At 28.2% G+C, this 13,570-nt stretch overlaps 1 protein-coding gene across 1 annotated transcript in view; it reads right to left on the bottom strand.

Moving 5' to 3' along the window:
* Positions 1 to 13,340, bottom strand: part of LOC100160641 (tyrosine-protein kinase transmembrane receptor Ror) — a 57,286-nt gene extending 43,946 nt beyond the window's left edge. The window contains exon 1 of the mRNA XM_001944304.5: positions 12,733 to 13,340. Coding sequence (XP_001944339.1) covers positions 12,733 to 12,766 — 34 coding nt within the window. The 5' untranslated portion in view covers positions 12,767 to 13,340. The remainder of the gene's footprint in view (positions 1 to 12,732) is intronic.
* Positions 13,341 to 13,570: the final 230 nt, after the last annotated feature.

The following is a 13,570-nucleotide window of genomic DNA, read 5'->3' as shown; positions in this document are numbered from 1 at the left end:
AAAAAGGTCTAAAAGCATTATGCAGAGCACCTTTTAAGATCAGGAATTGTATTCATCAAGAGTAAGTTTTTTAGTATATTTTTTTTTTAAATTAGCAAAAAAACATAATGAAACGTAATAAATAATAATTAAGCGCTGAGTTTTAACGGAATCTTTACAATCATTTATAATTTATATGAATCTAATACAAAATATAAAGTACAACAAAAAAATAATGTAATCGAAAAAACCAAGTACCAAGTCCTGTTGGGTAAGTTGCTTTATTTAAAAAAAAACTAATATTGGGATCAACAAAAATGAAAACAAAGATGAGGCGCTTCATTAACGAACTCTAAATTCGCTGCCGACTGATTTAGTATTTGAGTAGATCTATATAGAAAAATCACAGATTAATTCGGTAAATGTTTGGTAGAACTATTTTACTCTCTAGCTTTATGGAATTAATAACATTAAGGGGATTCGATCCCGTGATTTTCTGCTTTTGTCAAACACACTCTTGACATAGTATTTTAGATGTGTTTTTTGCCAAACATACCAATTGACTTAATGAAATGGTAATAATTCTAAAAACAGATTTGAATTTGTCATCAAGTCTACTTGAAATTGACTTTTCCACATTTTTGATTTTTTGATTTTAACTTCGCAGTAAATTGAAATTCAACAATTTTTAAATACTCTTTTTTAATATGACATATTGACATTTTCAGGACTTTGGGGGGATAATATCAAAAATGTGGGGAAGTCAATTTCAAGTAGACTTGACGAAAAATTCAAATCTGTTTTCAGAATTCTTATCGCTTCTTTAGATCAATTGATATGTTTGGCAAAGCGCTGTCGGCATTCGATAACCGCTGGCAGTCGTTAGGAGCGCTGTAGGCTAACACTGATGCCTGGTGGCTGGTAGTCGTTATCCGTACTTAAAATATATTAAGGGGATTCGGGAACCGTGATTTTTTGTATTGGAATGTTTGGCAAAAAACACGTCTAAAATACTATGTCACGAGTGTGTTAGACAAAAACAGAAAATCACTGTATCGAATCTCCTTAACTTGATAAATCAATTCAATACGTTTTCACGTGGAAATAAAAAAAAATTGTCGTTTGTGGTATTAACCAATTACCTAGGTATATATAGTATATAGAATTATATAGCAATAAATTATTTTTTTTTTTTTTTCACAAAGATTCAATTTATTTTAAATTCAAGTACGTCCCCATTGACATTCTATTACAGTTTTTTTTTACGTTGTATAACCAAAACATAATTAACTAATGAAGATATGTTATAATGCTGAGTACTCGATGCTAAAGTAAAAATAAAATATGCTTGTTTATTATACCATAGGTGATATCAGTAGCCAGGTAGGTACGCTTGTGTAGCTCGTGCATTGATCACGTGTTTACACTGATTTCATTTCGTATTATAATTTCCAATATCGAACGTGCTTATCGTACTCTTGCCGGTATGCAACAAACAGATAATAATGTTAAATCTTACGAAACCATAATAATATATACATAAACATCATAATATATATTTTGTTATAAGGGTAAATTATTAACGAATAACGATACTAATAAGTAAAATATAAGTACGTAGATAGTCCATAAAAATAATTTTCTTGTATTTATTTAATAATTAATTATAAATCCAGATGTAACACATTTTCATATTAATATGTTTACTGGATTTTTTTAAGGATATTAATACTTATAGTATAATTATAACAATATTTTAACAAAAATGAAAATTTTAAAACCTAAATAATATATTTAAATATAAATTTTAAGTCTTTTGTGTGTGGTTTCATAATATAGTGGTTAGTTGTACCGTAGTTAGTGAAATTATCTTGGAAATTCATTTAAATATTATGTGTATGATTCTACATATAAATTCATCTTATGAAATCGAGAGAGATGAACAATATTTTGTAGAAATTAAATAAAATCCATTTTTAGATTCTGAGTGGAGCGATGAATGTATTGACTTTACAATGATGTGTTTTTATTTTTATTAATTTTTTTATTTTTGTGTCTGTCATCGCCTTTTAGGACATAAAAATGCTTAGGTTTTCTTCAATAGTATCTTTTCTGATAGGAAATATCACTGCAGTCTATCAAAATACGGTGATTTACATTTACATTTTCCAGCCATTATTATAATAGGTAATTATTATAGTGATGGCGTTACCTGCAGAAAACGATCAGGGTAAGAGCTTGAAAATTTCTGAATTGATAGACCACAATATTTGTTATATTTTATATAATAGAGTTATTTATTTATAGGTATATTTTCAATTGTATTTAAAACTACCTACACGCAATTGGAAATTAATTATTGGAAAATTTTTACTGTAATAATAAACAAACAAATTAAACAATTTGTTTGTTTGGTGAGGATACGGAATCCCTGTACCCACCCCCCATCCAGAACGTAAATTCCACCAATAAAAATGAATACACTGCTATATCGTCCCGAAGTAAGTGAAGCGAAATGAGTGCTCAACAATAAATTTCCTTGTTTAATACGCATTAAATAGGCGATGAGTTAACACAGAATTTTTTTATTTGCAGCTGATATAAATTACTTTTACGATAACAGGGTTTTATGTTTAAAAAAATATTTAGGTACATATAAAATGCACTAGATCTTAATAAATTATGTGTTCCTCTTTTTATGCGAAACGATTAATATTTTACGGATCGGAGATCGTAATAGAAATAATAGATAAGTTATAATAGCCCATGTAGAATATTATATTAACTGAAAAACGCTTGCTAGTATAAGTAGTTAATATGTTTATTGATCTTCTACAAATTATTAACATTGCTGAACTCTGATATTTGTTAATGATGTATTTGGCATTAGCATTCAGCAGTTTAATTGAATTATTTGCTACATCAACATTGAATTTGTTGGTCAGATTTTCAACTAATAGTATTTTAATTGAATAAATATTTTTTACATACAATATTATAAATACACTTTATACAGAGTGTCAAATAAAACAATTATTCACCTCTTAGATAACTTTTTTCAAATTATTTTTTAAACTCATTAAGTATTATTTTCAAGTTATTTAAATGGTAAATCATTAATGTTGATTTATTAACCCTGTATAAATAATAAACTTACATAGGATTGATTGGTCCTTGATAACAAATAATAAAATTAAACAGAAAAATAAATCCCCTGAGGGGACTAAATAACGCTGAAAGATATTTTGTACCTACCTAATGATACAATTAATAATGTATAAGTATTTATATTTACTATTTAATTATTTTACTTAATCTCAAAACTTAATAATTTATTATTTAACTCAATTACCTACCTACCTTTGTAAATAAAGTATACTAAATAATAAACATTCATAAAATACTTATATTTAACAATGTTAATGGATTTAAAAATAATAATTAGATTTTAAAACGTATTAATAAATAAAAAAATTAAAAATAATTTTGTACATTATCGAAATTTTCTTATTTAAATTATAATAATAGTATGATAAAAAAAGGTAATCTTCACGTAAGCTTTGATTACCTAAGTTTATATAACAAGAGAAATATTATTTTTTATTCTTTTATTCTGGTAATTTTATTCTGAGCGACACTCTGCACTTATCAACGTAAGTATGAAAAATGACTGAACGTTAATTTTTTTGTTCTCGTGTGGATGCATTAAGTCGATTATTGGCGAAGGAAAATGATATAACATTAAAATAATGTAAAATCTTATTATATTATTATTATGTTTCGTTACACTTCCGAACGACGCGCTGTTTCCGTTTTTAGACTTTGTATTGGTTTTAAAAATAATGACAATATTCTACTTGTTGTTATTATTAATATTATTATTGTCATCGAAATACCCTTTTACGTACACAGTTGGTCCGTTTCATCCTTGACGGCGCGGCGCAGCGACGAAGGTCTAAAATGTAAATACGTATAGGTACCTACAAATCATTGGTATATGGCTATATATATATTAACCACGTTCGAGACGGTATGGAAGACGTTATACCTAACGTTTGTCTCAGGTCCGTAGACACGGGGGGTCCCCTAACTCCTAGTTCAACCCCCCCCCCCCCCCCACACACACACCTTACAACACAGAAATTATATAAATGTATTTATTATATTAAAATATTATTAATATGTAATTATTATGATAAACCCCTCCCCAAATTAAAATTCTGTCTACGGCACTGGTTCGTATTTTATTTTTCTTAAAGACCGCAAGACCGTCCGTCATAATATTATACCTAATGCGTTGTTGGGACTCTACCTAATTCCATAGTATATTATTCTCGAAGTGCTATCGACATTTTACCTTTCCGTAGTCGCTTTAATAATTGCCTACGAATAAATATTGTAAACGTAAAACATCAAACGGTTACACGCTGATACGCGCCATATACAGCTATAAAGGTCTTAATAGTTTCCCTGCGGCCAAACTCTTTGAATATTAATATCGTTATCCGTGTTTGTTATTCCGTTCAGAATTACATACTACAACAGTAATAATATACACCAAATATACAATATTGTGTTCCCGTGCCCTATATTATAATAAATCGATTTATTTATACATATATACGAACGATTGAAGGAACACCATTAATGTTAGTTTAATGTTAATTTGAAAATAAATAAAACGTATATTGAAACGATTATTGTATATATTTTTTCCTCATTTATTGCCCGCTCTTTAAATTTCTCGATAAATTAAAAATCTAATTAAATAATGTTTATTGCTTACTTTTTTTTCAATATTATAGTGCGCCACGAATAATGAAATCGAAATAATGGGGTAAAAAATAACAGGAAATTAATCAAAGCGTTGGAGTAAACAACCAAAAAAGATTCTGACAATGATACATTACTAATTTATTTAAACATCGTCGGTGCCTATAGGTATAAGTACAAACTAATTAAAAAACATTTAAAAACCGCTCCGTTTTTTCCTTTGTTTATCGGTACATTACTGCAGAAAGCGCAGAGAAGGTGTGAGCGGTTTTTTTTTTTAATTACCCACCCATAATATTGTATTATTTTTTTTAATTTAAGTTTTAATTTTGTACACCATTATTCAATAAGAATCTTAGAAGTATTTTAAAACGATTAATAAGAATCGTGTTATGTTTGTGAGTGCTGTGACGCGAACATCATTGTCGTTGTGTTTTATACCACAGTTTTTTTTTAATAAACTTTTAAAATAGTATTATTTTATGAAATTAAACGCAAACGACATTAAAATATTATACAAGCAGCTCATTAATTCAATTGAATAATATTCATTGTGGATGTCCAGTGTAACTCAGTAGCGTATATTATACGGCGTGGGTGACGAGAGGGTATAAATCTCCCGATGACATTTTTTGGTTCCAGGATTCATGCCACGTTCGCCATTCCCACACATTATTATAAGTTCTAAATTTAGTTTAGGCTAAGGTAGTTGAAACTATGACAGTTCTCATAAAAACGATATCCTTTGATATATATTTCAAAATAACATATTTTGGGTAGGTATTTGTGAACGTAGAATATTTATTTTTTTTTCAGTTGTTTAATTAATTCATATCAGTTTGTAGTGATATAATAAACATACACAATATCCAAATTTCGAGAAAAGCTTGAAAAATGTTTTGTTATACCTTCATTTCACTCCGTTAAAAAAATCTAAACGTGCTGAAATAACTGGACATTTACCGTTGAATAATATGTTTTTATTTCTTGCATAATTAGTCAATTACATTACATTAAAAATGTTCATGTTACAAATAATTACTGTGTAATTAATACATTAATACTTAATTTATGTGTTATAAATAGCCTCATATTATTAATTTTAAGTTATAATTCAAATCGTATTATTTATACGTTCCTATATATTAAAATTATTTTTATTGTTCTTATACCTGTATAATATAATTAATATAAATTGACTTCGGTTAAACAATAGGCAAATGGGAATTTATAGGTTTTAATTTTTAAGTAAGGTACCTATGTCACAAAAATAATATGGTAGTACAATATTTTTAACAGTTTTTACGAGTCCGTTTCATAAATTGTAAGCTTCGCGAAATTACTGAAAAATAATATTATCAAATATCTAAATTAAATTATGGTTTTGACGAAGTGCTATAATCTCCAATTTGAATTTTTTTTTATCATGTAATAATATTTTTTTTCTAAAAACTTAACGACATTATGTAACATATATGTTACGACTGTATAATATTTTTGAACATTTTATTTTGTTTTAATTAATATAGTAGCATATAATTATTGCCGATAAAATAGAAGATTAAGTATAATGATCTTTAGTAATAGGACTGTTCTAATAAGACCGTTATAATTATAAATGTCTGTAAAGATATTATATCTTTATCTAGTAAGATTAAGTTTTAATAAATACGATAACAGATAAGTTGACATTTTAGACTTGAGTATAATAATTACTTTATAGAAATAGCAAATTAGAAATAGCTGATAATGCATTTTAAAATAGTTCAACATTGATAACATATTATTATTAGAATCACAAGAATTATTATAGTATTATTCATAATATTAGATAATTTGATTATTAATTACTATTAAATGTTTTAAATTATAGTAGCCGGCAGGTAATATAGCCTTAGAGCAATTAAGTATATTATTTAAATTTAAAATATTAACAATAACCTTTTATTCCCTTACATAATTGCATGGTTACTGTTCTCCTAATATAATTCGTACGAATCCTGGAAGAAAAACAAACAAATTAAAACTAAACCAAAACTAAACCAAAACTACTCTTACGAGTTAAAAAAAATTAATTTGAGACATTTATTTTAATAAATGATTAAATAAATAATTTATTTTGTCCAAATGGCAATTTATACAAATATATAATATAATTGTCTATCTAACCTACTATTGTATAATATAAAAATAACTTTAAACGCTAGTAAAATGATGGAGCCTCATTAGCTGTGAGCAATAATGAAATTGAATATATTATCATAATTAATATACCTACTATTAATTTTAAGATCTTGAGAAAAAACTAAAACTACCACTACTAGAATAAAAATAAATTTAATTACTAGTACTTTTTTTATTATTAAGTATAAATAGTGATTCGAAAAAAAATTAAATAATATTTACCTATTAATCATGCAAGAAAATTATTGTAAATTAAAGTTATGATCACTCTTTATAAAAAAAATAGCAGTGTAATTGTCAATAAAATTAATCCATTTTAGTGTTCGAAATTCCCTATAGAAAAGCTATATTATGTTCAAAAAGTTAAAACAATTATAATAACATTATAATCAGACTATTCAGACAAATTATGAGTTGCATTTGACCAGACATTATATTGTTAAAATTTTTGAAATTATTTGGGTCGTATATAACACTCTAATGCGTGGAACATTGTGCTATATTGTGTTCTTATTTGCAAAGCTATTTGAATTTTATAAAACACAGTAAAATATGGAAATTACAAAATCTAATAAGCATAGGTACAGAGAAGTTTTTGTACAATGGACAATGGGTTTATGTTTATACTCTATTCAGCTGAAACATCCCGAAACACAGTCCTATACAACGTAGGTGATGTAAGTACAAAAAAATCTCTTAAAATTCTCTCTTATGATTACCCGGTTATTCTGAAAAGTTTTCAGAGTCCCAGTTACAGTGGAAGAATCATAAATATATTAACTGAAGAAAAACGGCGATTGAATTTTACACTTTAAATAATAAGACTTATGACTATAACATAATTTAATTTGCATTATACTAATAGTTAATTGACAATTTGACATACATTGTAAATATAAATTTAAAAATGTAAATAATATAATTGTTTTTTTTTTTTATTGGTCTTAAACCTGGCAAATTGTGTTTATTAAAAAATGAAATGTATGTAGGTATATACTCAGGAAAACAGAATTTAAATAAATTTTTTTGGACCCCCCCCCCCCTTGAATAAATCCTGGTTGCGCCACTGCTGAAAACCGAGCAATTTAAGTGCATAATTCATAAAATCACAGACTTACATTGATGACACTGTAGATCAATATTATTGTTGACTATATTCTATGATTGTACTAAAATTATATATTTTTATTATAATTTTGGTTTATTTTCATTAAACTATTTCATGCGTTAAGACGTTGTATTTTTGTATATCATTTTAATATATTATATTAGATGACAATAGTTACTAATTGAATTATTTTATCACGAAAATAATATGTACCTACTCAGAAAATACAATACATCGATTTGTGTTTCTCTACAACATTTAGCTATGAAAATGTAGAATGATTAGCGCTGTATAATTAATACATTGGACCCTAGATGTTTAGTTTATGTAATCGATTTTGTACCTATGTAAAAACGAGCCATATCATATTGAAAACATTATATTGTAAAAGCGTAATATTTATGATCAACGACGATAAGACACACATAAAATAAATATATAAATTCCTATAACAGAGTATAGTATAATATCGTACAATGTACGTAAGTCATCGATGTGTTTTTGCATTATCTAAATAGATTTGCATGACAAAAAAACGATAATTTGTTGCTGAGTAATATCAAACACTCCTTGACATTTTCTAACTGAGAAGAAATTTAATCGATTTATATAGTTGAAATAAATGTCAATTACGTTTTAATAGTGACTAAATTGGATGTGAAAAATGCCAAAGAAATTATCCTCTCGTTAAATGACCATTAAAATACTTCTCCCCGTCGCGTCGCAGCGATCAAACAAACCACAAGAATACCTATTACAATGTAATCGGTGTTCGTTATAGACGATTATTGTGTACGTTCTGTAGATACATTTGTCAAAACCGAAATATGTGATCACAATGTTTTTAGTGTTAAAATTGTATTTATCGATTACCTACGTGAGCACCTACCCATACAATAATATTATTATTAATATTATAAAGAAAACGGTTTCATCGTCAATGTCGTATATCAGTTGTAGTCCCGTTTTCTCCGCGTCGATTTCGGGGTCGAAAGTCGAAACGAATGAATGGGTAAAATACGACTCCGTTTGAACGAAACCTATTATACATATTATATATAATACACGTGCTTCTAATATTGTTGTATTATATAGTTAACCAACTGCAGAAGTTCGATTGGTAATACTTGCAGAATTAAAGTATATACTAATTTTAGAATACTTGTGAAAAAATATAGCTACCTATACCTACTCTGAAATCTGAATATTATGTATATTGAAATATTTTGGAATAACAGCAGTCCTACTGCCATAATTTATTTTCAATACTATTCGAATACCTATATTTATTTATTTGTTTATTTATCCCCGTCAAGTGACGCTAATGGGAGGCTTCTTATTCAAAATTTGAATTTTTTCTAATCCGTTGTCACATATACTTGTGCTAAGAAGTACGTAATGTGTATTTCTTAATATAAAATAAAAAAAAAATTTGTTTGCTTACAAATATTATAAAATAGGATCCCAAACATTTTAATGATTTCAATTTACTCCATATCAATAGGTATATAAATTATTGATCCATATATAATAACAAATTAAAGAAATAAATTTGACTCAAATTATACCTATATTATTATTATTATTATTATAAAGGAAACGGTTTCGTCATTAGCGCGATATTTGTATATCAGTAGTTGTCTCGTTTCCTCCTCGTCGATTTCGGGGTCAAAACGAATGGATGGGTAAAAGACAACTCCATTCATCGCGAATAAAATGCGTGTGAACGAGACATTTTATACATATATTATACAATACACGTGCCTCTAATATTGTTACATTATATACAATATAGCTAACCAAATGCAGCAGTTCGATTGGATTTACTCGCAGGCTAAAAGTACATACTATATAATATCCGAATACTTGTGAAAAACAGTACTTGCAGCATTTAATATAATAAAATATTGAAATATTTTGGAATACAGTCTTACTGCCATAATTTATTTTAAAAACAGTATAATAATATAAGATCCCAAAAATGTTTTCAATTTACCCCATATTCTGAATCATAGAATGACATAGATATAACAAATTAAAGGAATGGATTCTGCACATATATTATATAGTAAATGAAAGTGAAGCTCTGTTATCGGAGCGGTGGCCAATAACTATATAGTTATACATAATAAATTCGTATAATTCAATCACAAAACAAAACGTTGCTGGTGTCCTATCCACTCCTTTACTGTCTACGATTCATGTGTAAAATATTAGCTGGTTGAATATACAAGCAGCAGTATCTAAATACAGTAAGTTCTATCAACCTGGACCTGACAATGATTATTAATAATCTTTTATTGGAACATTTATCCGTAGAACATATGTTGAAAATGTGTTATATGCGTATTAAAAAACTCAGTTAACGTTATACATTTATTTAGCTATTATATTAGTATTATATTTTAGTGTGTTAATCGATGGTGAGGCGAAGGGGTAAATAATATATAATAATATAATACAATTCATTTATCTAAGCTTTAAAAAAAAATGTATAGATAAAAAACACTCTTGAAAACTGTGTACAGATAAATGTCTACATCTATCGGACTATCCTAGAAGGTAGGATCCAATACTAACGCGAGCATCGAGCGGCATTGTAGTATTATCATTCAATACGAACAGCATCTTTGTACAGGTATATTATTATTATTATTATTATAATAATTTATACCGTTTGTGCAGAATATAATAATATGTATTGTCGGTAACAGCGGTAACAATATAATATTGCATGGTCGTAAAACACGTATATGATGTAATATTATAATATGTATATATAGCAAAAGGTGTCTACTCCATATTTTAATGGTCTGCGTTGGCTCGGTTCGGTGGAAACCGTAAAAATACTAAAAGTTCATCGTCTTCATCGTCGTTTTGAAAACACAACAACAACAGAGGGCACGGGTTCACGGGCCAATGATAAGACACTGTTTTCCACTCGAATTCGAAAAATAACAATATTATACAGATAAGAGGTGATATGGAAGAAGGATTAAAACGGTGAAGCAAGATCTGTTATAATAATGAGACTCCGTAATGACGTTAGACATTTAGAGTTGATATGCATATTTTATTTATCGTACGTTGCCATTCCTCGTAACTAATCATTATTTATTGTTACAAGTAAAATGTAAATTCATATAACTCGGCCTCTTCGTATATACATATTATTATGAACGTTTTCAAACGGTTTTTTTTTTCACGGTTTTAATAATAATAATTATTATTGTATTCATTGCGCATATATTATATTGTCAAAGAAACACTTTCCAGCAACATAGGTAGTACACATATGTTGTAGATAACCTGCATGTAGGTACTCAACACTGTTGTTTATCGATCGCATAATTTAAATTGTTTTCCTATTAAACCTACCGGTTTTTTTTCATTTTTGAACACAATACAACATTTAAATTGTTATATTAGAGTTCTGCTCTGATCTCTTGATATCGTCGACGGACAATATGCAATACAATTATACAATACATCATACTGTTACAATAACAACTTTATAGGTACCTAGTACCTACCAAATGTGTGTACAGTATTCATAATATTAGGCTTAAGTAACTCTTACTAATGTAACCAATGTTTACTTTTTTATAATTATATTTGCATATTATTATATAATAAAACTAAAACATCACAAAACTGTCCATTAAGTAGATCGGTAAAAAATACACAGGTAAATCAATATTAATATGATGTTTACGTTATAATAATTTACATTAAGTCTTAAATCACATTATGATTAGATGAAATATGTTATTGATTATAATATTATGTACGATGTACCCATACTTACCGTACCTACGTATGATTCGATACAAAATATATAAGTATACATTCGGTATATGTACCTACAATACAATAATTAGTTAAAGTAAATACATAATATTATTTTAACACCTACAAACCTTATAACCCCAACACCTTCCTATAACTAACTTTTGAATCAGCTATGTACAGGTGATTAGATTTAAGTCAATAATAATCATACATTTTTTAAATTTTTCTATCGCCACATTATATTATAAGCAGACTAACAATATCGTTGAATTATAATATTATCTGAAATTGATCAATTCGACATTTTGATTAATAGTGAATAATATAATAATATCCGAATATACCTACAGCGAGTTTACATTCGCCGTACGATAATATAGACATAACATAATAGTAGGTATACCCACCAGTACAAACAAACGCGCATAGGTACCGGAATTGATTTAATTTTGTTTGCAAAACTTCACGGTGCGCCTATCTATAATGCGACGCACATTCAAATGAAACAAATATTTGTCCGTTAAAATAATAAACGAAATATACAAAATTTAAAATGGATTATAACAAAATATTTAAATTTATTTTATTTGTTTAAATATAGTTTAAAAAAAATAAAAAAAAACAACGCACGAGGGACGAAAAATAAATAATATACGTAACACAATATTTATATTTTCGAAATATATTATTTATCGTGTGATTTCAAAAAAAAAAACACCGTCGGTCACTAACCGATTGGGACTAATCAATCGTACTGAATACGAAATCGTAAAACTAATAGGTAATAATTATTAACAGTACCTAATACAATTATTAATATATTATTATGTTTATATTGCGATATAATATTATCATTTAGGTACTAAAATTATTAATAATAGGTATTTAATGCTGACCTTTAGCCGATCTTTTCTGGTGACCGATATGCATGGTGACAGGGACGGGTGTCAATTTGCTGGTACTCGAATGCGATTTTACAATGTCAAAACTATGCAGCGGCTACTGTTTCTGCAGAAGTGCAATTTTACTTTTCACTCGCGTCACTGTATGGGAACCGACGGGACATTGACGCATTTCACTGCGCGTTCGGCCACGGAGAATCGAACGGAATAAAACAAAAATTTACGAAATCGTAACGAATGAAAAAAATAATAAAATATCAAAAAACGGTGAACACGGAACTAGGAACGTTCCACAATCGCACTCGGTCGATAGCAGCAGTGCGTCGCGGGCGAGATGACGTCCAACTGATCACGCGGACCTATCGAAACGGTTTCCTTCCTTTATCGTTTATTAATTATCGACATATGATAATGTTATTATTATTATTACGACGCGTTATCACGATTTAATTACCGTAGGTATATTATTTTATATTATTATAATATTATTATCCGTCGAGCTGGCGTCCGGAATAATGATAGCGATGATATATCGGTAGGTATATATTATAATGCGGTACCTACGGATCACGGGCGGTGGGCACGGACAGTGAATCATAAGTGGCAATCGGTGGCGGTCTATCTCGCATGTGAGAGCCCGAGATCGAAGAGCCTATATCATAGTCGCGCGCATCGATCATTGCAATGGCGTTTTTGTATTACTATATGTTGTCGTCGTCGTTCTTTTCGAGACGATTATAACTGTCATCGGGTGGGGGTGGGGGGCGTGTGTGTGCGTTACCGCGTTTACAATACGCCGCCTTCGCCGCTGCATTTTAATGTTTACCATTTA

This window comes from Acyrthosiphon pisum, chromosome X, assembly GCF_005508785.2.
Source record: "Acyrthosiphon pisum isolate AL4f chromosome X, pea_aphid_22Mar2018_4r6ur, whole genome shotgun sequence".
NCBI lineage: Eukaryota > Metazoa > Arthropoda > Insecta > Hemiptera > Aphididae > Acyrthosiphon > Acyrthosiphon pisum.
The sequence above is the reverse complement of the archived record's forward strand: the minus strand, read 5'-3'. Positions and strand labels throughout refer to the sequence as shown.